This window comes from Trachypithecus francoisi, unplaced genomic scaffold (assembly GCF_009764315.1).
Source record: "Trachypithecus francoisi isolate TF-2019V2 unplaced genomic scaffold, Tfra_2.0 Lachesis_group4, whole genome shotgun sequence".
Lineage (NCBI taxonomy): Eukaryota > Metazoa > Chordata > Mammalia > Primates > Cercopithecidae > Trachypithecus > Trachypithecus francoisi.
The window spans coordinates 88,239,866-88,266,037 of record NW_022681469.1 but is presented as its reverse complement, the minus strand read 5'-3'; the positions used below and the strand labels follow the sequence as shown (position 1 = coordinate 88,266,037).

The window sequence follows — 26,172 nt, the reverse complement described above, 5'->3', positions numbered from 1 at the left end:
TTAAAATTTCTAAGTTTATTTTTATGGTGTTCTTATCCAATAAATTAAAACAATGCATTCATTTCTATCTTAGCTTAAAATATATACAGTACTTACACAGTCTATACCTTAAAAATATTCAGAAGTAACTATTTTTAACCAATCCAGACTTTCATTCTCATGTTTTCCCCTCTCTTTTCCGACATACTAAAATATTTGCACCTGTTCTTTCCAAAAGTAGGGTTTTTTTGTTAAATCATTAAAAACCATAACTAGATATGTATTGTACATATCTTCAAATTTCACAACCATGCAGTGAAGTGTTATTTAGGTTATTTATATTCATTTGCTTTTTAAAGAAGTTTTTAAATATGGAGCAAAATACAATTTTTTCAACAAAGTTGACACCAAGGATATAATTAATATTGCTCTAAGGTAACAGAAACACGTAAGAGCCCAAAATATATGGAATGTATGCTAATTCATTTTGTTTTTTTTAAATAGCTCTTATATCCCAGAGTGGAGTTTGTACTGCTCTAAATAGTTTTTTGGAGCAAGGTATTGTATGTATAAATGAATAAACAAATACATATACCCAAACTTAATAAACAAATAAATCTGATTAAAGAGGCCAACAGAAATTCCATGATACAAAGCACGTTGTAAATCTACTGAAAAAGTATGGCCATTCAAATAATTCTTTATCAAATATTTGTAACAGCACATTAAAAATAATTATTTCAATTTTCAAAGTATGATTTGCTAATTTTATAAACCAATATTTCTTCCTAAAATACATACATTTGTGCTATTTGCTGAATTCTCAATATGCGCTTCATGTCTAGGAGCTTGGAAATCATAACAGCATAGAAGATTGAGCCTAAGACATTTCTTAAAACATTTACTCTTTATTTTTATTTTATTTTTTCTTAAGTTCTGGGATACATGTGCAGAACGTGCAGGTTTGTTACATAGGTATACATGTGCCATGGTGGTTTGCTGCTCAGATCAACCTGTCATCTAGGTTTTAAGTCCTGCATGCATTAGGTATTTGTCCTAATATTAAAGCATTTATTCTAATCTGACCATTCTCTAGTCAGTTAGTGTGAGTGATGTTACTACAAATATTTCAATTATTCTTTACATAATGATGTTTGTAGACAATGACTTTGCCAGAAGCGTCTTTTTATGTAAACTGCATTTATAAAATTTGTTAACTATTGGTTTTTGCTGCACAGCAGAAACCCAGATTCCATTTTGAATAGTTGTTTGGTGAGGCATTAGACAGGTTCTTCATCGAGATGAAATGAAATATACCAAGCTACTGTTGTACTTCCAGAAATAGAAGGCTATTAACATTGTGGCATCAATATTATGAATGCATAGTCATTATTGGACAGCCATAAAAGAAAATTTTTGAAGTAATGAGCAAAGACAGAAGGTGATTATATGTATGTGCCATATAAATTGTTGTGTAAAATATAGGTCACTTAGGTCATTTTTCTGAGCCAAACTCAACCTTTCATAAGAGACTGGAAAGAAGGAATTCATGGACCTGAAATTCTCTGGGTCAGACTTGTTAGAGAATGAAACGAGGAAAGGAGACTTTAGACCTAAGAGCAGCTGCCTCCCACTAATTATGTCAGCAGGTGTTAGAAAAACGTGATCTCAATAAGGAGGAGATGCAGCACTAATGAATATCTACACAATATGAAGCTAAACAAGCCCTCAGAGCATAATGAAAGTAGAGTTGCCAAAACAAACCTAGGAAAGTTAGGACGTTGGAGGTCCTTAGAAATAAACTTGTGCATTTTCATCAGCTAGTTCACGTTTGGACCAGAAGCTCAAGTTTTATCACCCACTAGATAATGATGTGCAGAAATACGCACCCTTCCAGCATAATAGGCTTCAAATTTACCAAATTACATTCATTGTCTTCAAAGACAACTGTGTTGTCTCATTCCAGGCAGCTAGCAAATACAGTGTACTTGCTAGGAGCAGAGCCACTCCCTTTACCCCTCCTAATTTTATCACTAGAGCAGGGATCATCACATTTATTGTTAAATTCTGTAGCAGCCTAATACAAGTACAGAATAAGCTGTATCCAAGTAGGATGCTTTGGGCTCCAAGTAACTTTTAAGCCCAAATCAAATTGGCAAATAAAGAAAGTTCATTAATTGTCTCACATATCACCAAGCGCAGAAGTTGTGATAGCCTTAGTCTTGGCATCTCCATGAATCTCCGGGCTCTGCCTTTCTCTAAGTATTGGATTCATCAAGTTCATAGGATAGTTAGTTCCTGCCTTCATATCCAGGTAAGAAAACATCCAGAAGCAAAAGTACTCTTCTAGTATTCCCTTTTAGGAATAAGAAAGCCTCTCCCAGGAACCTCTCAGCAAATGTGCCCTTGTCTCTATTACAGTTGAGTTAGATGCCTGTTCATTGACTAGTCACTCACCGGAAGAGTGGGATTATTCTGGTTGGTTTAGTTCAGGATCCACCCATGGACCTGGGTGGGACCACCTACTTGAGTAGAATGCAAGAGGAGTATGTACCAAAACTCAAACCCAAATTCTGTTGGACAGGAAGAAGGAACGAATGGATATGAGTGGACAACAAATAATGACCTCATATACTTCAATAAATATTGTGGATTGAATAAGTGAATAAACAAAAAAATGCATTCCCTTTATTTAACTCCTTTTGCCTTATTTTTTCCTGAATAGAGGGTAGCTAAAATATTCACTAATGTAAGAATAATGCTGGTCAGGAAATCAGATCATTCTTAACAATGTGTTATAACTCTAAATATATTCATATCTCAGGGTTAATGTTTTTCACAAATCTCTGTATCATTTCCACAGTGGCACAGTTTCCTCTTAATGGTCAATCTAGTATAATCTAGATTTTAAAGAAAACTCATAATTAAAACTTTATATATGAACTTTGATGAAATATTATAATAGTTAATATGCCTGTTAGAGTTCCGGATCTAAATAAGACTTCAATTTTTGATGGGATATGAATACTTAGGTAGCTTAGCACCCAGTCAATTATTGATCAACAAGAAAACTCACATTAGCTCATTTACTTATCCCACCACCACTCAAAAGCTGTTTTGGGTATGAAATCCTTTCAGTACTACATGGACTAAACAAGTCTCTTTTATAAAGAACAAATTAAGTGATAGTGAGTTTAGAAATGTGAAAGGAAAATAAATCTCAGGATCCCAATAGCACTAAACCAAAGGGAAAAATCAAACTAGGAATTACTTAGGTCAAACCTCCCTCCCATTCTATTCCTAAAAAAGATAGCTACTAAGATTTAAAAAAAAGCTACATAGCTCTCTCACAATTTGTCCACAAGGAAATTCTTTGGGGACAAAGGACACAGAACTCAAAGTCCTTCCTCTGCTCACTGAGATAGATGCATATCTGATTGCTTCCTTTGGAAAGGCTTATCAGGAGCTCAAAAAAATGCAGCCATTTGTCTTTTATCTACCCATGACCTGGAAGCCCTCTTCAGGTCACAGGTGGAAAATTGATTGATGTCTACTCTCCCTAAAATGCATAAAACCAAGCTGTGCCTGGACCACCTTGGGCCCATGTTGTCAGGACCACCTGAGGCTTTGTCATGGGCACGTGTCCTTAACCTTGGCAAAATAAACTTTCTAAATTGATTGAGACCTGTCTCAGATACTTGGGGTTCACAGAAAAAATATAGTTTGTGGACTATATAAGATTGTCCTTATTCAGTGTATCTCGTGTGTGTATATGTGTATGTATACCAGATAAATATATATACACGCACACATATATATACACACACACCAGACATATATGTACCAGATATATGTGTTTTATATTGGTTTCTTAGCTGAATTTAAATTTTAAGCAAAAAATATTAATACTTTTAAAGATTAGCTCTATTAGGAACATAAAATTAAGATAGTAGTTTAATTTTAGTAATTGAAAGATAAAATACAACACTACCTTGTTATGATGAAGCCATAAATATTTTAATTTTTTAAACCTAGAAAGATCAATGACCTCTGTCAGTTCCCTGGAAAGAAAAAAAAATGTGAACATTAGCAACAATCAGTTCACATGTAGGTAAGAATGGGCATGTAGTTAGTATGGCTTCGTAGTAACTAGAAGGGTCTCTCTTTGTCATTTCAAAATTGTTGGCACACTCACCTGCTTATTTTATAAATTCCATCATTATAACTTCATTCATTTGGATTAAGATTTTGTCAGCTAGTTAAAGCAAATACTTGAAGGGGAGCACTTTACCACATTAGCAAAAATTAACACCTCATTATGACTGAATTTATTGGAACTTTAATTCAAAACAAGTTTTACTGGGGAGAGGACAAAGGAAAAAAGTGAAGCTAATACTGGACTTTCAAGTAAATGTGGGAAACGTAGCTGGGTCCTGTTTCAATATCATCTGTGGATTATTACTGTGGGGCAATAACCTTGAAGTATTTGGCCAGACTGGACTCTGATGGAAACTGCAGGACACCAAGAGACAGACACTGTGTGAAATATGAATTTAATCTAATATGCCATTCATGTTCAAAGTTTCCCTGTTGTTCCTACATTTCTTTTTTTTTTTTTTTTTTTTTTTTTTGAGACGGAGTCTTGCTTTGTCGCCTGGGCTGTAGTGCAGTGGCCGGATCTCAGCTCACTGCAACCTCCGCCTCCCAGGTTCACGCCATTCTCCTGCCTCAGCCTCCCGAGTAGCTGGGACCACAGGCGTCCGCCACCTCGCCCGGCTATTTTTTTGTATTTTTAGTAGAGATGGGGTTTCACCGTGTTAGCCAGGATGGTCTCGATCTCCTGACCTCGTGATCCGCCCGTCTCGGCCTCCCAAAGTGCTGGGATTACAGGCTTGAGCCACCGCGCCCGGCCTGTTCCTACATTTCTTTTGGTTTTTTTAAATCCTGTATCCCATTAACATTCATGCATTGCATTTGGGGTGATGTAATCTTTGAGTCTTTTTAAAGGTAATCATCTGCTTTCCTTAATTCTCCCTTTATTTATTAATTATAGGATTAAAATATTACCCACTTTTCTTGAATGGTATGAGATTCCACCTATTCAAGTGATCTTGGTTCTTGTTCCTAAGGCAGCTCACTTATCAAAGGGGCTGATGTGGGTTTGGGAGAGGACGCTGTCTGAGATAGTTGGTCATTTGATTGATGTGGCCTGGAGTAGTTGGATCTCTTATTTCTCAGGGCAGAAATTGTGGAACCCAAGTATGTATACATATACATATCTGTTTATTTATCAAATGCTTATAGATCACATATTGTTATCTGTTTATCAAATTCTTATAGATCATGTATTGTGTGCCAGATACTTTTCAAAGCATAAAAATATCAATATTTACTATTATTACAGATATTAATTCATTTATGGTAAAATTTTATCACAATTATTTTTAACCTTGGGACGCTGAAGGAATAATATTTTTCTAATTTTTATAAAAACATACATTTTTTGAAAGCATGCAAACATTTCTAAACAAAATAAACCTTTTTTCACTAACTTTTTATATTGAAAAATGTCAAACCTGAGAAAAGATGAATGAATAGTACAATGACCACTTGTATACCCATCATAATTTTTAACATATTGTCACATGCTTATCCTATCTATCTAATTTATTATTTATTGGTTGATAATTTTCTTGGTGAATCATTTGAAAATAAAGTTGCAGGCTTATTGCAGGTGTCTCAGCTTAAGGAGTTCATCTTGTGTATCTCCTATATCAGGGCATTGTCCTGCATAACCAAGATACCATCCTCACACCTAAGAAGATGAAATGGAATTCAGTAATTTAATCTAATATGCCATTCATGTTCAAAGTTTCCCTGTTGTTCCTACATTTCTTTTGGTTTTTTTAAATCCTGTATCCCGTTAACATTCATGCATTGCATTTGGGGTGATGTAATCTTTGAGTCTTTTTAAAGGTAATCATCTTCTTTCCTTTTTCTCCCTTAACATTAGCTTTTTGGGCTGGGCATGGTGACTCATACCTGTAATCCCAGCACTTTGGGAGGCTGAGGTGGATGGATCACCTAAGGTCAGGAGTTTGAGACCAGTCTGGCCAACATGGTGCAACCCCGTCTCTACTAAAAATACAAAAATTAGCCAGGTGTGGTAGCACATGCTTGTAATCCCAGTTACTTGGGAGATTGAGGCAGGAGAACCACTTGAACCCAGGAGACGGAGGTTGTAGTGAGCCGAGATCGTGCCGTGGCACTCCAGCCTGGGTGACAAGAACAAAACTCTATCTCAAACAAACAAACAAGCCATAAAACATTAGCTTTTTGGAGAGTCCAGGATAACTCTCTGGTAGAATGTCTTACATTATTGATTTTTGGATTGTTTCCTAATGATCAAATACAAGGAAGATCATGTCTACTTCTCAATTACGTGAGTAGTAATTACTGAATCACATAAGGATCCAAATGATGTCAGTCTGCCCCACTCTTGATGAAGCTAAATTCAGTCATTTGGTTAAGAGGGTATTTGCCAGTTCTCGTCACTATAAAAGTACAAATTTTATAATTGGCAAGTCATACATGAGGCGAATATCTGAGATCATGTGTATATCTTGCTCCCTGACAACTCTTTACTCATTCGCTTTAGCTTCAGTTGATGATCCTTATCTGAGCCAATAGATTTAGGATTATAAAATGATTTTCCTAATGTTCTTATGCTTTTTACATTATTAGCTGCTATTCTTATGTAATGAACATCTGTTCCCTCCTCTTCTATCTCATTCATTCTCCTCCCCATCTTCCCTGAATTTTCAAGTTTTTTTCTTAATCCTTTATCACTTAAAACAATGATCAAATTCTCCCTTATAAAAGACATTTCAAGCAGAATCGTGTGTCTCTTTGATATGTACCATTAGTTTTTGAGCACTTCCCTGGCACAACAAAATGTTTCAGACTCTTCCAAAACAACTTTTTTTTTTTCTTTTTTAGAAAGGGTTTGGTTCTGTTGCCCAGGCTGGAGTACAGTGGCTCCATCTCAGCTCACCGCAACTTCCACCTGCTAGGCTCATAAGATCCTCCTACCTCAGCCTCCTGGGTAGCTGGGACCACAGGTGTACACCACCATGCCTAGCTAATTTTTTGTAGAGACAGGATTTCACATGTTGGCCAGGCTGGTCTCAAACTCCTGGGCTCATGTGATCCACCTGTCTCAGCCTCTCAAAGTGTTGGGATTACAGGTGTAAGCCACCGCGTCTGGCCTCAAAGCAACTTTTAGTAGGAAATTTGTACAAATAATAATACATTCTCCTCTCTCACTGTAGATATGTAGCTTATTTCAGGGAAAGAGTACTTGGACCTTGGGGCACCGTAACTATTGCATTGGGTGATAGTGAGAGTATGTTAACTTCATCTGTTCCTACGATAAATAATAAAGAAATCATTACATGGCTACATTAGAATATCTCATGCCCCACTCAGAGGATTTCCCATAAAAGTTATTTTATTTTATTTCATTTTATTTTATTTTTTGAGACTGAGTCTCGCTCTGTCTCCCAGGCTGGAGTGCAGTGGTGTGAAAGTTGTTTTAATACACTAAAACTTTAAAGTATTAACTGTGTCAAGTTACTGTCATTAATTTTTTTGTAGCAGTAATATCAATGTTGAATTTTCATTGATTGGGTAATATAATAAATTCATTTTTCATTTTTCTTTTTTAAAATTTAATTTAAAAAAATGTATAAGCCCATATCTAATATCATATAAATTCACTTTTTAAGGGTACTCTAACTATTTCATGTCAGAAGGGTTTATTCTGCACATAAACCTGTCCGAAATCAATAACAAGCTGTTACATTATAAGGTGAGGCCAGTCGAAGGATAAATGAGAGGTAATTCTACTAATGATGGCTATAACTCATGCTGACAATACTTGTCAACATCCTGTTCCAATGTATGTTCTCCATGATCACTCAAGAACAAGTCAATAAGATGCTTTCATTTCCCAGAGTCAACAGAAACTTAGGCAAATAAATAACTCGGTATACCAGTGTATTGGCATCTGGACTGGGAAATAGTTTTTGTCCACAGCTGGATGAAATGGTAACTTAGTATCCTCAAAATGTAAAAGGTGTTATCCTTCCCATAAGGAGACCATTAATTACCTACTGTCAGGTGATCAATATCTCAAATTTTCTAGTATTTTAAAGTTACTCTTACTATCTACTTACTATAGTGATCAATAGTATACAATTGTTAAAATCATGAAAGATGCAATCTTTTGACCACATGAAGTATTTATTGTTATTTTAAAACTAACTGACCTATATCGAGTGGCTCAAAGCATGACCTTAAATATGTCAGAATGCTCCACCATACGTGTTCCATACTAAATATATTTTTAAATATTTCAAACTTGTCATCAATGTATTCCTTTACTACCAAGAGATTCAGAGCCCTTACAAAGATAAACACTTTTCTCTGTACTGATAAACATAAATATTTATTTATAATAAAATATGTATAATAATAAAGGATTTCCCCAAATTGCTAGAAATAAAAGTGATTAAATTTGTTGATAAACTAAAGCATTTTCTTTACTGGAAGCCTATTTAAAAATAATACACAGAATTCAGAGGCATTAAAAAGCACAAAGTAAGGGGGACACAATGTAGGAATAGGGTCACTGTGCTTAAAATGCAAACTTCAGTGTCACTTACTGGCCAGTGAGAACTGTGGTATCAGAGTCTAATTTTATTTATAACTCCCTTTTCCTCCCATACCTGTGTTCTATCTCATTCTACTCTATAGAAAAACCCAATTTGTTGTTTGCCTCCTTGAGGAGTTCGAGTGGAATCAAAGTGGGCTGTTGATATGTGAGAGGGATTTTTCTACTTACCAGTAAAATTTGTATGGGGATAGGTAGAGGTTGTAGTACAATGGGGGTCATTATCATAGTATGTGGTATAAGGATTCCCAGTAAGAGTAATAATATTAACCATACTAATGCTTATTGACTGCTTACTGTGTGCCAGTAACTTTGACTAACTTTTAGTAACTCACCTAAGCTTCACAACAACCCTGAGAATGAGGTAGTATAATTATACCCAGGGAATAACATTGCCAGATAAAATACAGGATATCGGGCTACATTTGAATTTCAGGGAAACAATGAATTTTCCAACTAAGTATGTGTGGGACATACTTATACTAACTACAATTATATTTATTGTTTCTATGAAATTCAAATTCAACTGGATGTCCTATATACTTATTTGTTAAACCTGACAATCCTAATAGGGAGGTTGTACGACATACCCAAGATCACCCAGCTGGAAGAGACAGAGCTGGAATTCAAACAGCCTGTCTCCATAATCTTTTTTTTTTTTTTTTAAATCAGTTTCAGTATTTTGTCTCTCCAGTAGAAAACTGTGGACTCCAGGAAGTGGTAAAACAATTGGAGTGTGGTTGCCTACCCAGTCCTTGAGGGACAAAAATGGAAAAGAACATTTGAATCTGTGAAACATTTTAACATGATCACGATAACATGATACTCTTTCATTTTTTTATGTTAAGTTCACTTACTTTTTAGAAAGGAACAGCTCGAAGACATCAGCATCCCTCTTGTGGCCACGTATCTTTAGTTGATCTTCAACTGCCTGATAACATATAATTAATCTGTCAAACTACATTCCAATGAACAAAAATGCTGAGGCATTTGCAGTCAATAACAATAATGTCTACAAGAAGATCAAAAGAAAGGTGAATATGGAGATAACCATCCTAAACTGATAAATTCCAACACTACAATTATATATTATTTACTCATTTTTTGTGGTTGAATTTCATTATCCTTAATCCTAGGCACAGATGTTTAAATAATTTTTAATCAGAGAGAAAAAAATATGTATGTGTACATATACACCAAAAGCAAGTTTTTTATTCTCTATGAGGCAAGGTAATTTGGTCTTTAAAGAACTATTCTTAAATGTTTCTTTGAACATGAAGAATTAGTATTTGATAGGTTTCCTACAGAGGATTCGCCCAGTATAGGGTTGGAGGTGGAAAGAGTAGGATAAAATGTATGTTATTATAGGACATTCTTTTTGTGCCTATCACATTATGCTTGGCACCCAGTAAGTTCTCAAAAAATGTGAAATGAATGAATACATGTCATTTTTCTCTGAACAAATGAATAAATACATTTTCCCTTGCTTGGCAAGCAACAGTGACTTCATTTTTCATGAGTTGCTAACATACTCATACTGTGTGAATTTTTGGTAGAGAAGCAACTTTTATTCCCATAGCTCTGTTTTAAAAATAAAACTTTAGCAACAGCTGTTTAAATGCTTTGCTTTTTTTAAAAAAAATCCTTTGCTAAATTATAAAATAACATTAATAGGCCACATGACCTAAAATAATATGGAAAAAGTAAAGTCTGTCTGTAATTTGCCATGAAAAAGTAGAGCTAACAAGACATGACAAAAGTGAAAAGTATAATCATTGCAGTCCTGGAATCCGACAAACATTGTAATTATCAGAGTCAAAACAATCACTGAATTTTAGCCGGGATATGTTATGAATGGTGAGGTTATAACTGACTTATAAATCTTTCTGGGTGATATATGAAATTTTGACAGTGGTTTTGCTATTTGGTAGAGGACTTTAATAGGAGTTATATTTAGTGCAATGAACGTATTTAAAGGAATGAGGAAGGTAGGTATCCTAGTGATGGACAGCAGCTGCAAATGTATAGTCCTGAACTTCCCTTGACACCTTGTTAAGCAAGCTGAATCTAGGGACTTGGAGCATTCATAGGCTCAGGTTTAGGCATTGCCATCAGGGTGCTTTGTTATCCAGTTACACAAGCCGAGCCTGGAGCTTGGAAAAACCCATTGGATCAGGCTTAGATATTCTCATCTGGTTTTTTTTTTGTTGTTTTTTTTTTGTTTTTGTTTTTGTTTTTTTTTGAGAGAATCTTGCTCTGTTGTCCAGGCTGGAGTGCAGAGGCATGATTTCGGTTCACTGCAACCTCTGCCTCCCAGATTCAAGCAGTTCTCCTGCCTCAGCCTCCCAAGTAGTTGGGACTACAGGTGCATGCTGCCACGCCCGGCTAATTTTTTGTAGAGTTGGGGTTTCACCATGTTGGCCAGGTTGGTCTCGAACTCCTGAGTTCAGGCAACCTGCCTGCTTCAGTCTCCCAAAGTGCTCGGATTACAGACATGAACCACCACACCCAGCCCTCATCTGGGTATTTCAACTTAAAGATGTCAACTATCAGCCTCTACTACATACCGTCAGTCACATCTTTGCATAGTGTTTGGGGTGGTATAGCCCAGTCAAAGAAGAATTAAAACTTGGCAGCCATCTATTAAAATTATAAATGTGCTTTTAAATTGATGCGGCCATTCTACCTCCAGGACTCAGAAACACACAGGTGCATACACCCAGACAAATGTGATTATCACTGCTTATTTCAGCATACATTTTCTGTGGTTGTAAAATAGTCCCCATTAATTGGAATGCAGGTTAAATTGACATGTGACATCACAATGGAATACTATGAAGTAGTTGCAAAATATAGAGAGGTGGTCTGATGGTTAATTTTATATATAAATTTCACTGTACTATGAGATGCCCACATAGCTGGTAAAACATTATTTATGGGTGTGTTTCTGAGGATGTTTTTGGAAGAGATTAGCATTACTATTAGTGGACTGAGTAAAGAAGATCACCCTCGCCAATGGGGGTGGATATCATCCAATCCAGTGAGGCCCCAATAGAACAGAAAAACAGAAGGATGTGAATTCACGCTTTCTTCTGGAGTTGGGACATCCATCTTCTGCCTTCAGACATCAGTATTCCTAGTTCTCAGGTCTCTGGGCTTGGACTAAACTACATTACTGGCTCTCTCCTGGGCTCCAGATTGCAGACAGCAGATTGTGGGACTTCTCAGTCTCCATATTCAAGTGAGCCAATTCCTCACAATAAGTCTCTTTCTATGTATTTCTATATATCCTATTGTTTTGTTTCTCTGGAGAACTCTGATGCAAATAGATATCTAGACATCTAAAGATATCTAAAATATACTTATAAATAAAAAGTAATTGGCAGTATGATATGTGTAACAATATTTTTGTTAAAAGTCATATTTATATGAATACAAAATGCACACACTTCAAATTACTAGCAAAAGTCATCACTTGAGATCATGAGGGACTTTCACTTTCTAGGCAATATTTATTTTTAGTGATGTGTTAGTATTTTACAATAAGCACATATTAATTTGATAATCAGAAAATAATGCACATTTTGAAAATTGTAGCCATAGAATGAATATTTAAAAATTTAAATCAAATTTCAAAAAATATGAAGTGAAAGGGAAATTGAATGTATCAGCATAATATGCAAATCACTATCATAGTTATTTATTTACACAAGTTTTTGTCACAGCTTGTTTCTTTCCAATCAATAATTTTACATGAATCTGGTACAAAATATTAATATCAAAGTACCAAGAAACATGAAAATGTGCCAATTCACATTTCAGTGAATCCGTGGTGGAACAATTCCAGTTCCCAGTTAACACACAGCTTCACTAGTACCATATGCCCTCATCTAAAGGAATTCAGTTAAGTTTGCCATCTTAAAGGGGCACAGTTCGTGGTCCCTTAAGCAAATATGATAGTAACATTTAAAAAAAAAAAAACAGTATCTGCAAAGCACAATAAAGTGAAGCACAGTAGAAACGAAGTATGCCTGTACTGTTAGCCCGGGCACGTTGGAAGATTTCAGGGCACAACTAACAGTCAGGCTGGGCCTTGAGAAGTGAGGTGAAATTAGAAACGGGATGTTGGTGGAAGAGGAGAGTAAGCACACAAAACAGAAGAAGCAGAAGAACGTATAAGGTATGTAGGGCTGTACAGCCTTTGGCTGAAGTAAAAGGCATGTGGAAGGCAATTGTGAGAAATAAGAAAGGTGGGTTGGGGTCATATTATTTATGCCAACTTTGAAATTTAGGCTCAGAACTGTGTACTTAATCAGTGTCCAGAGAAAACTTCTTCAGGCCTTGAGAACTCTAACTTAACATCATTTAATTTTATATGATATATAAACACATGTATATGTACATATATATGAAATACATATTCTAAGTAACTGTATGGTAAAATTCATGTAAGAAAGTCTAATTAAGGATAACAATGTCAATGCTTTTACACAATATCCAATATCAAATTATGTCACAAACACTTTTCCTCCTTCTCTGTTGGTGCCCTTGCTTTGTTGGTACCCTGAAGGCACAGAACTGACTATTGGGTGATTCAGCATTGTGCTCACTTCTGGGGCAATAGGAAGATATTACTGGATTTTTGAACTAGAAAAAACATGTGACAAAGCTAGGCTTCGGGAAGATGACTCTAGCAGCGATGTGTATGGGGGCCTGGGGTACAGTGACAACTGCAGACAGGAAGCAAGGCTACCTCTGGGAAACAAAGTCCACCAGCTAAGGAGCCTGCCCTAGGGTGGGGGCAAGTGTGAATGGGCAGTGAACAGATATGACATGGGGCGTGTTTAGGGAGAATGAATGGGAACTGGCAAGTAAAAGGAGGCAGAGAATTAGCACGAGGGAAGTCGTAGGTGACGATGATGATGATGTGATGACTTGATGAGAAAGGTGACTGGGAGGGAAGGCAGATGCAGCTGAGAAATGCTGAAATTGAGGCCATGGTGGAAATACTGGTCAAGGCACCCACCTGAAAGCTGCAAGGGTAAATGTGGAACTCATCAGAGAGCTCATCGGGGCAGCTGTGCTGATCTGATGAGTTCGTTAACCAGAGGAGAGTGGGATCCAAGGAAGATCGCGATGAAGTATCTTTCCTTTCATGGAAAGAAAGGAGAAGGAAGCATGTTGGAAAGGAGACAGAGGAGGATCGTTGTCAAGTGAGGTAAAAAAACTAAAGGACAGTGGGAGGCAGAGGGGCATTTGAAGAAGGTAGAATTTCAATTTGCAGCATTGTTTTGGCTGGTGGAGGATGTCAGTCAGAAAAGGTACTGAATTTAGAGGCCTGAATTTCAGTAGCTTGAAGAGGGCGAAAAGTTGGATTTCAAATTAATTGGTTAGCCTAAAAGGAAAATAAAAAGAGTCCATCACAAAATTGGGATGGGAACAGTTCTAGCACGGGGAGAACAGCAGCTGCTTCCTCCACCGCCCAATGCCTGAAGATCTAGAATCAAAGGGAAAAAATGTTTGAAATGGTAGGATTATTAAATCCTAGAAGAATAAGGTCAGTATTAAAACCTGTAGAAGAAAATGTCCTCTCTGATGATAAATTCTTGTACCTCCATGCAACACGCAGGCACAAGTTAGGACTTAGCGTGAAGAGTTTTCAATTCAACACAGAACTCTCAGCCTCCTTTAATCACAGCAGCCCCCCGTCTTTGCAGATGAGTCAGAGAACTCCAGAAAGCCTTGCTAGGTCTTACCTGGCACAATTCTGAGATTTTTTTTCCCCCACCCAAATATCCAAATATTCTTTTAATCATTATTTTAACTGCTCTGGACTCTACTTGTAGGGCTCATCAAATAACGTTTCCTCTTCAAGGTGTCGATTTGCACTTGCTGGGAACAATGTATTAGGGATACACACCCACACCCACACCCACACACCCCTGTTGGAGAATCAAGACTGCAAAATTTACTTAATCTCCGTTTCACTTAATCTACAAACCACCATAATTATATACGCAGCAGATGTTGAGTGGTAAAAGGTCAGTGTAAGTTTATTAGTTGTGGATCGGAAAGTCCTCAAATCCCATCCAGGAGCTTAGGGACCTCTAGCCCAGGCAGAGTTGCTGAGGGGGCTTCTCCACTGCTCAACGCTGTTCACATCCCAATTTTGTGCTGGACTCCTTGTTCTCCCTTTATGTTGACCAATTAATTTGAAATCTGACCTATCTCCACCTTCAGGGTACTGAAATTCCCTTCCAAAGTCAGTACCTGCCTGGAGTTCTCAGACAGGGGTGCCAGAGGGGCTGATGGCTTGAGAAGGCAGGTACCGCTTACCCGGCGACTGCTCTGTAGGGCAGTTTCCGACGCCCTCCGTAGGCTCCAGCATGGCAAGGCACGGGGAATGGGGTTCGGGTCCCAGGACATCAGGATACATGGGCGGCCGGCAGCAGCGGTGATTAATCCGGCCTTGCCCGCGGGTGTCACCGAAGAGAGACTTGGCTTGGCGCGCAGCTCATTGTTCTGTTACCAACAGTTACCGCATTCCCGTTGACTAGAAGCCAGTCCACACTGGGAAATATTTGAAGCCAAACGCTGACTTCTGTGACGTTTGCGCGTGTGACTCTGCAACACCCACGCTTGCACCTCGGACACACGTGTGTTATCCCTGCTCATGGTGATGCGTGCGGTAGATGCCGGAGAGAGGGGGTCAGCTATGTCCGGGACCAGGAGGAGGTAAGAGCGCAGTAATCAGTAATCATCACTTTGATTCGAGTAGTCGTCAGGAGTCACCCAGTAATCATCACTTTGATTCGAGATTTGAATATCAGGAAATTTAGGTTTCTGAAAATTAGACGTGTGTGTGGACCACTGGCCTCATGTACAGGGTGGGCGTGACGAGGTGCCCTGCAGAGTCACTGTGGATCTTGACGCAAAAGGAAAAAAGCCAGTACTACTGATCGTGTCTCTGTTTAAAAGTTTGACATTTTGTTCATTATGCATGTTATTTGCATACATTTTGATTTTTCTTTTTTTAAATATTGCATTAAGATATTTATTTTGAGGCCGGGCACGGTGGCTCACGCCTGTAATCCTGGTGTTTTGGGAGGCTGAAGCAGGTGGATTGCCTGAGGTCAGGAGCTCCAGACCAGCCTGCCCAGTATGGAGAAATCCTGTCTCTATTTTAAAAAAATACAAAAATTAACCGGGCATGGTGGCATGCGCCTGTAATCCCAGCTACTTGGGAGGCTGAAGCAGGAGAATAGTTTGAACCTGGGAGGCAGAGGTTGCAGTGAGACAAGATCCGACCATTGCACTCCAGCCTGGGTGACAGAGGGACACTCTGTCTCAAAAAAAAAAAAAAAAAAATTACTTTGAATGCTGAATTTTTGTTTTTTTTTGGTGCTTCTTACATCCAGATCCAAGGCCAGTGCCTTAATTGCCTCACCATAGACCCAGACCTGGGATGAAGATGGGGGTGGTAGTATTAAGGCTCCGGAAGAGTCCAGGTGCACAGAAAAATGGAAGGAACTCTCTACTGACTTTATTGGCTAAGAACAAGTGCATATTGTTTCAGTAGCTGAGAAATCTTTTCTCTGACAGAAAATGGATAAATTGAGCCACTATTTGGCCAATCTTTTCAACCTTGTTTTTTGAAATTGCTGTCTTCTGTAACTGTATTGAAACCTCTAGCATAGATTATCTTGTGATTTTATTTATATGAGCCTTGTTCCCTCTAGCTTGGGTAACTTTGGAGGCAGGATCCTGTTTAAGACATCTCTCTGTTCTGCCAGAGCCTAACATACTGCGCTTAATTAATGTTGACTGGATTAAATGAATTGGTTTCTTGGCTCCCAATTTGAACCTGAAATCTAGGAATCAAATGTAGCTTTCTGAAATGGGTCAAGCTACTTGCATTAAAAAAAAATGCTGGTGTTGAAATGAAACATTAAAAAATGTCTCAGTGGGGAAATCAAGTACACATTGTTTCAGTAGTTCTAATATGTATTTGGGGCTGAGGTGGGGATAAAAGCTCTCCAAGTTATTGTGGAGGGATTAATCATCTAAGAACTATTGTTTAAGTAGTTTCTATCCTAGAAATAAAACTCAAATGAGAGAAATGGTCCACTGAGGAGGCATATATAATAATTCATTGGCTCATTTTTACTGTTGATATGTGTTATAGCATTGCAGATATTATTCATGAATGTGCTACAAGAAGAAAAGGAAATGAACAATACTTGTTCAGTTTTCTACATTACACAAATGTGACTTTATAACCATATGCAAAATAGTTTTAAGGAGCATCTTGCACATGTAAACTAGTCGCCAGTTAATTTCCACTAAAATCACATTTAAAATTTTTATTCTTTATTTTTTCAGCGTTTTACCTCATATTAAAAAGGTAATTTTAAAAAATTCCATATTCTTAGGAAAGGAACTCAAGACTCACTTATTATAAGATCTTAATGTGTTCCTTCTTCAAGAAGAAATTAACTGATCATGAAGGCTAAAATAAAGCAAATTTAATTATGGAAGGTCAAGGATGGAGGTTATTGAAGGCACTTTTTGGATAAAAGCTCCTTCCCAGACATTCTCACTTTGGTGACATGAAATTTTTACAAAAGAATTATTCCCAGTAGAGTGAACAGAGAGAACTTTTACCTCCATGGGGTGGGATTATAGCCTGAGGAATCCCGCCTGAAATTTTTAAAATTCATGTAAAATATGCATTCTTCTTTACAATCAATCTTGTTTTAATATAAAAATAAAGCAGTTCCCCTAACTCTCCTCAAATCTTTGTGTAATATTTACATTGAAGCAAGACACCCTGTGTTGATCCTGTGGCTTTACCTCCCTGGCTTGCTGCCATTGCCCGCAGGGGTATGCATACCCCAGTTTGAAAGCTCCATCATATCATGTATATGGATTTGGATAAGAAGAAAGAACCCTCTGCTCCAAGTCAGGGCATGTGGGATTTAGTCTCAGCTCTAACATTAACTACTTGTTGGCCACCTTCAAATCACTTAATGTCTCTGGGCCTCAGTTTCTTCAACAGTAAAAGCTAGAAGTTCAGTTCAAAAACTGTATTATTTAATTCACTCTCCTAGACAGGTAGTGTATATTGTTTACAGAGTAAAAGATTCTTGTATTGATATAGAATAGGTTTTTAAGAACAAGTTTTCAGTGAAAAATGTGTGAGAAAAAATATGCATGTGATGGCTAACGTTAAAGCTACATAATTTTAAAACTTCTTTCTAATTGTGTCTTGAATAAATCCAGTTATCAATCTAGATATTGTTTTTCTAAGTGAGTGAAAAATATGTATTAGGTAAAATGATCATTATCACTCATTTTCTACTGGGTGAAATGAGCATAGAATAAACAATATATTGGCCACAATCCATATACATATTCTTATATCACATGTATAAAAAGATATATCTGGCCAGGCACAGTGGCTCACGCCTATACTCCCAGCACTTTGGGAAGCCAAGGCAGGAGAATCACTTGAGGCCAGGAGTTCAAAGCTGTGGTGAGCTATGATCACACACTTTACTCCAGCTTGGGCAACAGAGTGAGACCCCATCTCTAAAAAAATAATAATAAATATTCAAAATTTATAAAATACATGTTTTTATGATAGTCAATGACCACATTATCAAAATTTTCATTGTTATAAGTTTAGGTAAAATAACATCCACTTGTAATTGATAGCTACCATTCTTTTTTTGTTGTTTACATAAAATGCAAATAACAATGGAATATTGGGGGAAAATTCTCCAGGAGTCTCTCCTGTTAATGCACATAAGCAAAGGCACTAACTGCCTTTGGTAAGGACTACATTTTCAAGGATATTTGTATAGCAAATAGCCTTTTAAGATACAATGTCTACCTACAGATTTGGTAGATATAGTGTCTACCTTCAGAGCAAAGAGTAGGTGTTTGTTTGTTTGTTTGTTTGTTTTTACTGAGCAGTGTAATAAAGATAATGTCTCCCTCACTTATTATAAAGATAATCTCAGGCAACTTACTGCCCAGTATAAAAGGTCTGGCTTCCTTAAGTTCAAATTTCCTCTTCTGTAACACAACCCACTCTATGTGCCTATATTGCCTGGCCCATTTCACATTGCCCTCTGGAAATTGTGGGTAGGAGAACTGGTGGAAATACTAATATTCTATCTATGCTGTTACCATGAGTAATAAGCGATCCTTTGTCTCTAAGCTAGGAGTGTCATCTTTTGCCAGCATCTGTGAAACTGTGATAGGCTAATTTTTGCTTCTGTGTATATAGGTGGATTTTAAATGAGATTAAACCCTGTAATTTGTTCTTCATCCTTCATTTTTCTCTTTATCATCTCATCAACCTCCATCTTTTCAAGTAAGTGTACATAGAATTACAAAATTGAATTGTAGCATTTTGTTCCACTGTAATGTATCTTACAGTTCATTTACTTATTACTCTATTGATGAACGTATATGTTGTTCAGGTTTTTGCTCCAATAAACAATGTTGTAACACATGTCTCTCCATACCTGGATTACTATTCCAGTAGCTGAAATTCCCTCATGAGACTATTGAATCATATATGATAATGCCCCTTTCTGGATAGGGTATCTTTCTCTATTGGATATCAATTTTGTTGAACTTTGCTGGAGAAATTTTTAATCTCAATGTTTTGGTTTATATTTATTTAGGGAAGTTTACGATCTTTCCAAAAGCTTATTGGTCATTTGCATTTTTTTTTTCTGTGAATGGTCTTTCCATATTCATTGCTTAACTTTTAACATCCAAATGCCAATGAATAAAGCCCTGCAAGCTGGATCTATAAAGTGTTTGCCATTTATTTCTTGAAGTCATCAATGGGTAGCTTCAAGTCACCTTGCAGCATCCTACAAAGTTGTCTTCTCTTGCCCTCCTCTTCCTGGCTAATGCCTGCTGCCCTTCAGACTATTGAAATCAACTTCATTTCTCTAAGCCCAAGTTTCCTTTGCTAGTCTCTAGGGTCCATGCCCAGGATGCTATCACCTGATGTTCTAAGTATCAACTTTTTTGTTTTTGGGTTATTAGAGTGGTGGTGGGTTTTGAGCTGATAGGAGAAACACTGTCTTACTCCAAACCCATGTGACACTTTGCCATCAAGGTTCTGAAGAAGCACTGCTCATGTGCAGTTTTTCTTAAGCTCTTTCAGGAAAGCAGCCACTTCCACTTCTTCCATATGCTCCTCATCTCTTTCAAAATTTGCACACAATCTTCCAAATACCTACCTGTATAGGAACACAAAGTGTGTCAGATTTGTAAACATTCCTACACTGTCTGGAAAAGCTAGATGCTTCTAGACACAACTTCAGCTTAACTAAAATGATAATAATAATAATAATAATTTTCAATTCCAAACCAGTACAGCTTCTGTGTGATTTCACATTTCCTCCCAAGAATAATGGGTCCCCATGTCTAAGCTCTCTCTGTCCTCATAAACAGCCACCATTTGCTTATCCCTTGTGCCCCTAGGGGAGCACATGCCCATCATTTCAGGGTAGAGTGTGAAAAAGATGAGGGGGTAAGATCTCCAATGGGCACTCCTTCTTCTCCAGTGAGGAGGGCCAGAGCAGCCCTTCTAAATCATGGAGTCAAGGACAGAAGCCTCTAGCCTGAAATTAAAGATGGAACAGAATGCAAAAGTCAGATAACTTATAGAAGTTAACTTCCATTACGCTGGAAATCACTGAAATTACTAACCCTTTCCTCACTTTGCTTAATTTAGACTTGGTGATAATAATTGACAACTATTCTCTGCCTAAACTGACAGAGAAGTCTTGTGAATGTTAGCAGGAATGCCACATATTATCACACATATGATACAACAGTCAGGCATTTGAAGCATAAATACTCTGGAAATATATAGATACATGCATAAATAAATATATATGTGTGTGTGCACACACATGCATTTGTGTGTATTTAAATATGAGTATATGTATGAGTGGTATGCATATACATGATCATATACACGTACATACATACATGCACACAACCTCAACAATGCCCTCAGTAGTCTCTGCCTCCTGATTTTCACATTCCTTTCTGATCCCTTTTTCTTGCATGTGGGCTGGATTCTGTTCACATCTAATGGACAGAATACAAAGGATAGGATATCACTTCTGAGATTAGGTGATAAAACCACTGTGGTTTCTATCTTGAGCACCTTCTCTCTTGCTCTCTAGCCCATTGTGAGGAAAACCAGCTGCCATGTTGTAAACTGACCTACAGGGAGACCCACATGGTAAGGTATTGAAGTCTCTGGCCAACAGCCAAAGAAGGCTTGAGGCTTGTCAGCAGTCAGGTGAGGCAGCTTGGAAGGGGAACCTTGAGATAACCACAGTATTGCCCTGGATTGCAGCCTGATGGGGGAGTGACTGGAGGCACCCAGCCGAGCAACCCCCAAAGTCCTGACATTCAGAAAGGAGGATAATAAATACTGGTTGTTTTCAGCAGCTACGTTTTGAGATAATTTGCTATGTAGATGTCTATGTTGTATATTATTACTTATTATACATATATGCTATGTAAATTGAAATTACAAATATACGTAAGACCCAAAAAAGACATCTCTCTGGTCAAACTCAGCTTTTCTCAAAATAATCCTTATCCTTGCCAGTCTATGTAGTAAAAATTTGACAAAATTTCTTACCCAACACTTCCTGGGTTACTATTTAAATCTAGAAAGACAGATTTACTCTTGGAATGTCATCTGCATGCAGCCTCCTATTCAAACATAAAAGTAAATAGTTTTTTTTTTTTTTTTTTGCCATAAGAGATAATTTAGCAAATATTTTTAATGTTAAATAATCTAAGTTGAATGTTAACTTAAAAAATCATTTGCCAGAATGTATACTATTACCAAGTCAATAAATATTTTTCTCAAAATAATAGATGCTGGAAAGGTTGTGGAGAAAAAGGAACACTTACACATTGTTGATGGGAGTGTAAATTAGTTCAACCATTGTGGAAGACAGTGTGGTGATTCCTCAAACAGCTAAAAACAGAATTACCATTTGACCCAGCAATCCCATGACTGGATATATACCAGAGGAATAGAAACCATTCTACCACAAAGACACCTGCATGTGAATGTTCATTGCAGCACAATTCACAATAGCAAAGACACGGAATCAACATAAATGCCATTCAGTGATAGACTGGATAAAGACAATGTGGTACATATATACCATGGAATACTATGCAGCCATAAAAAAGAAAGAGATCATGTCTTTTGTCAGAACATGGATAGAGCTGGAAGCCATTATTCTTAGCAAACTAACACAGGAACAGAAAACCAAACACCACACGTTCTCACTTATAAATGGGAGCTAAATGATAACTCATGAACACAAAGAAGGGAACAACACACAGGAGCCTACTTCAGGATGGAGAGTGGGAGGAGGGAGAGGAGCACACAAAAAAATAACTATTGGGTACTAGGTTTTGTACCTGGGTGACGAAATAATCTGTACAACAAACCCCCAGGACACAGGTTTACCTATATAACAAACCTGCACTAAAATAAAAGTTAAAACGATAACATATTTTTCTTACCTGTTTATGAAAAGCTTTGCAAATGTGCTACATACTTAAAAAACATGGGGGCAGTGTAAAGCACAATCATTACATGAAATAAATTAATTTTTCTTGAGATCACACAGCTAGTCAGGCTATCTCCAGATATTCCCTCTTTAATGATTCTTCACAGGACTTTATTACTTTCTTTCTGGATTATCTTTTTTTTTTTTTTAATTTTGATAGTTTTTGGGGTGTAAGTGGTTTTGGGTTACATGAGTGAATTGTACAGCGGTGAAGTCTGAGATTTCAGTGCATCTGTCACCCAAGTAGTGTGCATAGCACTCAATATGTAGTTTTTCTTATCCCATACCCCCCTCCCTTCTGAATCTCCAAAGTTCACGATACCACTCCCTATGCCTTTGTGTACCCTTAGCTTAGCTCCCACTTATAAATGAGAACATATGCTATTTGGTTTTCCATTCCTGAGTTAGTTCACTTAGAATAATGACCTTCAGCTTCATCTAAGTTGCTGTGAAATACATGATTTCATTCTTTTTTCTTTATGGCTGAGTAGTATTCCATGGTGTATATATACCACATTTTCTTTATCCACTCATTGGTCAATGGGCACTTAGGCTGGTTTCATATCTTTGCAATTATGAACTGTGCTGCAATAAACATACATGTGCAGATGTCTTTTTGATATGACTCCTTTTTCTTTGCATAGATACCCAGTAGTGGGATTTGCCAGGTTGAATGGTAGATCTACTTTTAGTAGTAGGTTATCTTGAGTTGGGGGTAGCTTATTTTCTGGAGCTCATTGTCTTTTATTCCTGTTCCAGGTCCCTTATTCAAAATCTTTGCATATCAATCATATTTTGCTACTTTTCTTTAATTCCGTAAAAGCCATGACTTCTAGATTTTCTATCAGCATATACTCTCACCAGAAGTTGAACCTCTACAGGCAGAAAAAGAAAGTTCCCTGAACAATGTTTCTAACCAATGTAATATTTAAAGCTTCCCAATATAAGTATTTTTAAAGGTTATATTTTTCAAAGTCACAACAATGATTCTTCCTGTTTGCTCTCATAGAATAGATTGGCATGGGATAAACAGTGGTCCCCAGCTCCTATTTTTCCAAATAAATAAGTAGAACACGGTCTTGGGATTATACTACTAAAGGTTAATTTTCTTAAAAAGAAAAAAGAAAGATTTCCATCTACTAAAGGTTTATGTCAGTATTCAGAGTGAGGTAGAAACAGAAGCACCAGGTTTCACATTAGGATGACTTGGGTTGTGCTCCTGTAGGTTCGAAGTGGGCCCACCCACCCTTCTGTGAGAGACACTGACTGTTTCGAACATAGACTGGATTGGCTGGGTTGTTTAGAATTGAGGACTCCAAAAAGAAAAAAAGAGTATTGGAAAGAACTACTAACTTTGTCATGAATGTTCGCCCCATCACTGATGTGAGTCCACAGGGAAGTTTTCCTCACTTAGGGTTCAATCTATCATTTCCTGTCTGAGTGTTATTCATTTGTTCTGAGTTATTTTGACTCATTTTGATTATTCTGATAAATGAATTATTTGACTCATTTACGTGGTTATTTTGTCATTTAACCAAGTAAAGGCAATGTGGTTTTTCCTAATAAAAAAAAAAATTGGGGTATTATTTGTAAACACATGGGTTTCACTATCTATTAACATATGAGTTTCTCTGATTCCTTTTAACTTAAGCATTTGAATATACTGGGCTTTTCTTCTCCATACTCCCATAATTTTTAAGGTGAATTTCAGAAAGAAGAATCACCTTGGAAGTCATTTTCCTTGTTGTCCTGGAATCGTTTTGCAGGTGATCTCTGTTAGCAGTGGCATTCAGTATTCTTGGTAGCAGAGTCTTTGTTGCTCTCATCTACAAGCTACAGTGTCAGGAAGAGACTCCCAAACCAGTTCCAGGAAGCCTGGGTCACCATGTGTGGCCAGATGTGGACCATCAAGTGATTTGAAGTGTTCTAACTATATGAAGAAACTATTTTAGGTAATCTGGCACCCTTCATTTATTATTGATTTAGCTAGGCAGGCAGTAAAATTGACTGAGTTCCTACCATAAACCACACACTCTGCCAGGTACTGGGGGATGTGAATAAGACAGTCTCTAAGGAATGACCATTAGGAAGCAAATAGCCTGAGTACCCACAGCTTTAAACCTACCTTAATTGTATTTAGTCTGTTTGATAAGACTGACAATCAAATGGATTACTAAAGATGTTACTCTTACTTCCTTAGAGCCTGAAGTGTTTCAATTGCCTTCATACATAATTCCAAACTATCTTCCTTATCACATTAACTGAGTGCTCTTTGTGGCCTTTATTCTGCTGCTACGTTCTTATTAATGATATTTTCATTACCACCTTCGCACACAAAGCAAATAGCAGAGTAAAGTTCAATAATCATGTTAATTAGAGGCAGTACATGTTGGAAAGCAGTTCAAAAGAAATCTTTTTCATTAAAAAATGCAAAAGTACTGAGAGATTTTAGCAGAGCAAGTTCAAGGCTTCTAAAGTTTTAGAAAATAATTTTTGTGTCATGAATTCATTTGTAGTTATAACAAAGAAAGAAAATCTGTTTTCACACTTGCCAAGAACTTGGCAATTTTCCATAAATTTGGATAGGCGAGATAGATTAGCAGTGAATGCAGGCTCTATCCAATTTTTTACCATTTATCTAGTGATCTGAATAATTCAGGAATAAGTAGAAATGAAGTTGAAGGCCACCAGATCACCTACAACTTGTGTAGGTGATGACTGTGGGTGGCTTTTGTTGGAATGCATATTAAAAGTGGGCAGAGGGATAAGGAAAGAGAGTGAGAGACAGAGAATAGCACAAAAATGAAGAGAAGGAAGAGAAAGAGAGAAGAAAAAAGGAAAAGAAACGAGGGTTGTAGAGAAGAGACAGAGTGAAGGAAAGAAATGAGAGCAGATAAGAGAAAGGATGAGAAGAGAAGGGAAGGGAAGAGAAAGGAAGTTTAATATAGAGAAGCAGGTGCGAAGGAAAGGAAGGAGAGAAATAAAAAGAAGAGTGGTTAGGAATTATGCTGCCTTTTGATCCTCCTCATCTTTTGAAAAGAGAATGTTGCTTTTGGGGGCACTGTTTCATTCTCAATTCTGTGTCCCAGTTAGGCTGACAAATATAATTTGCTGTACTCCTGGCATTAAGGGTAGGCATGCCACCAGAACAATTCCCACTCCCCACCACCCCCCCGCCAAGGTTTTCCAAATTGGAACTAAGGAGAAAGGAGCAGTTTGTTATTTGCAGTGAAGCTGTGTGGCATAAGGCCTAAAATTAATATCATGTGTTGCTTTGACATGTGAAACAGAGAGGACCTCAAATGGCCTAACTGCAACTTCCTCTTCCTGTTCTGCTCTTTTATTCTGTTGCCTATCCCTGAGTAGCAGGTTCTGCTTTCTGTCTGTATGAATTTACTTATTCTGGGCATTTTATATTAGTGTGATTATACAATATATGAGCTTTTATACCTCTTTCGTTTGACAAAATATTTTTGAGGTTCACATACATTGCCACACGTATCGGTACTTCATTCCTTTTTATGACTGAATAATATTCCATTGTATGAGTATATCACATTTTGTTAATCTGCTCATCAGTTGATGAACATTTGGGTTATTTCTACTTTTCACGTATTATTTTTTATTTTATTTTATTTTTTTATTATACTTTAAGTTCTAGGGTACATGTGCATAACGTGCAGGTTTGTTACATATGTATACTTGTGCCCTGTTGGTGTGCTGCACCCATCAACTCGTCAGCACCCATCAATTCGTCATTTATATCAGGTATAACTCCCAATGCAATCCCTCCCTCCTCCCCCTTCCCCATGATAG

General features: G+C 37.2%; 1 protein-coding gene and 1 long non-coding RNA gene across 3 annotated transcripts in view; one reads left to right on the top strand and one right to left on the bottom strand.

Annotated features, from left to right (window-relative positions):
• Window positions 1-15,278, bottom strand: part of LRRC72 (leucine rich repeat containing 72) — a 45,738-nt gene extending 30,460 nt beyond the window's left edge. The window contains exons 1-3 of one of the 2 annotated variants that reach the window (XM_033193731.1): window positions 15,050-15,278; window positions 9,571-9,644; window positions 3,971-4,040 (exon numbers count right to left, since the gene is read on the bottom strand). In XM_033193731.1, coding sequence (XP_033049622.1) covers window positions 3,971-4,040; window positions 9,571-9,644; window positions 15,050-15,139 — 234 coding nt within the window. In that variant the 5' untranslated portion in view covers window positions 15,140-15,278. The remainder of the gene's footprint in view (window positions 1-3,970; window positions 4,041-9,570; window positions 9,645-15,049) is intronic. The other variant, XM_033193730.1, reaches the window with a different exon arrangement.
• An 82-nt stretch (window positions 15,279-15,360) lies between these two features.
• LOC117073185 overlaps window positions 15,361-26,172 on the top strand; it is a 39,545-nt gene continuing 28,733 nt past the window's right edge. Inside the window, exon 1 of the long non-coding RNA XR_004433151.1 lies at window positions 15,361-15,448. This is a non-coding gene — a long non-coding RNA (uncharacterized LOC117073185). The remainder of the gene's footprint in view (window positions 15,449-26,172) is intronic.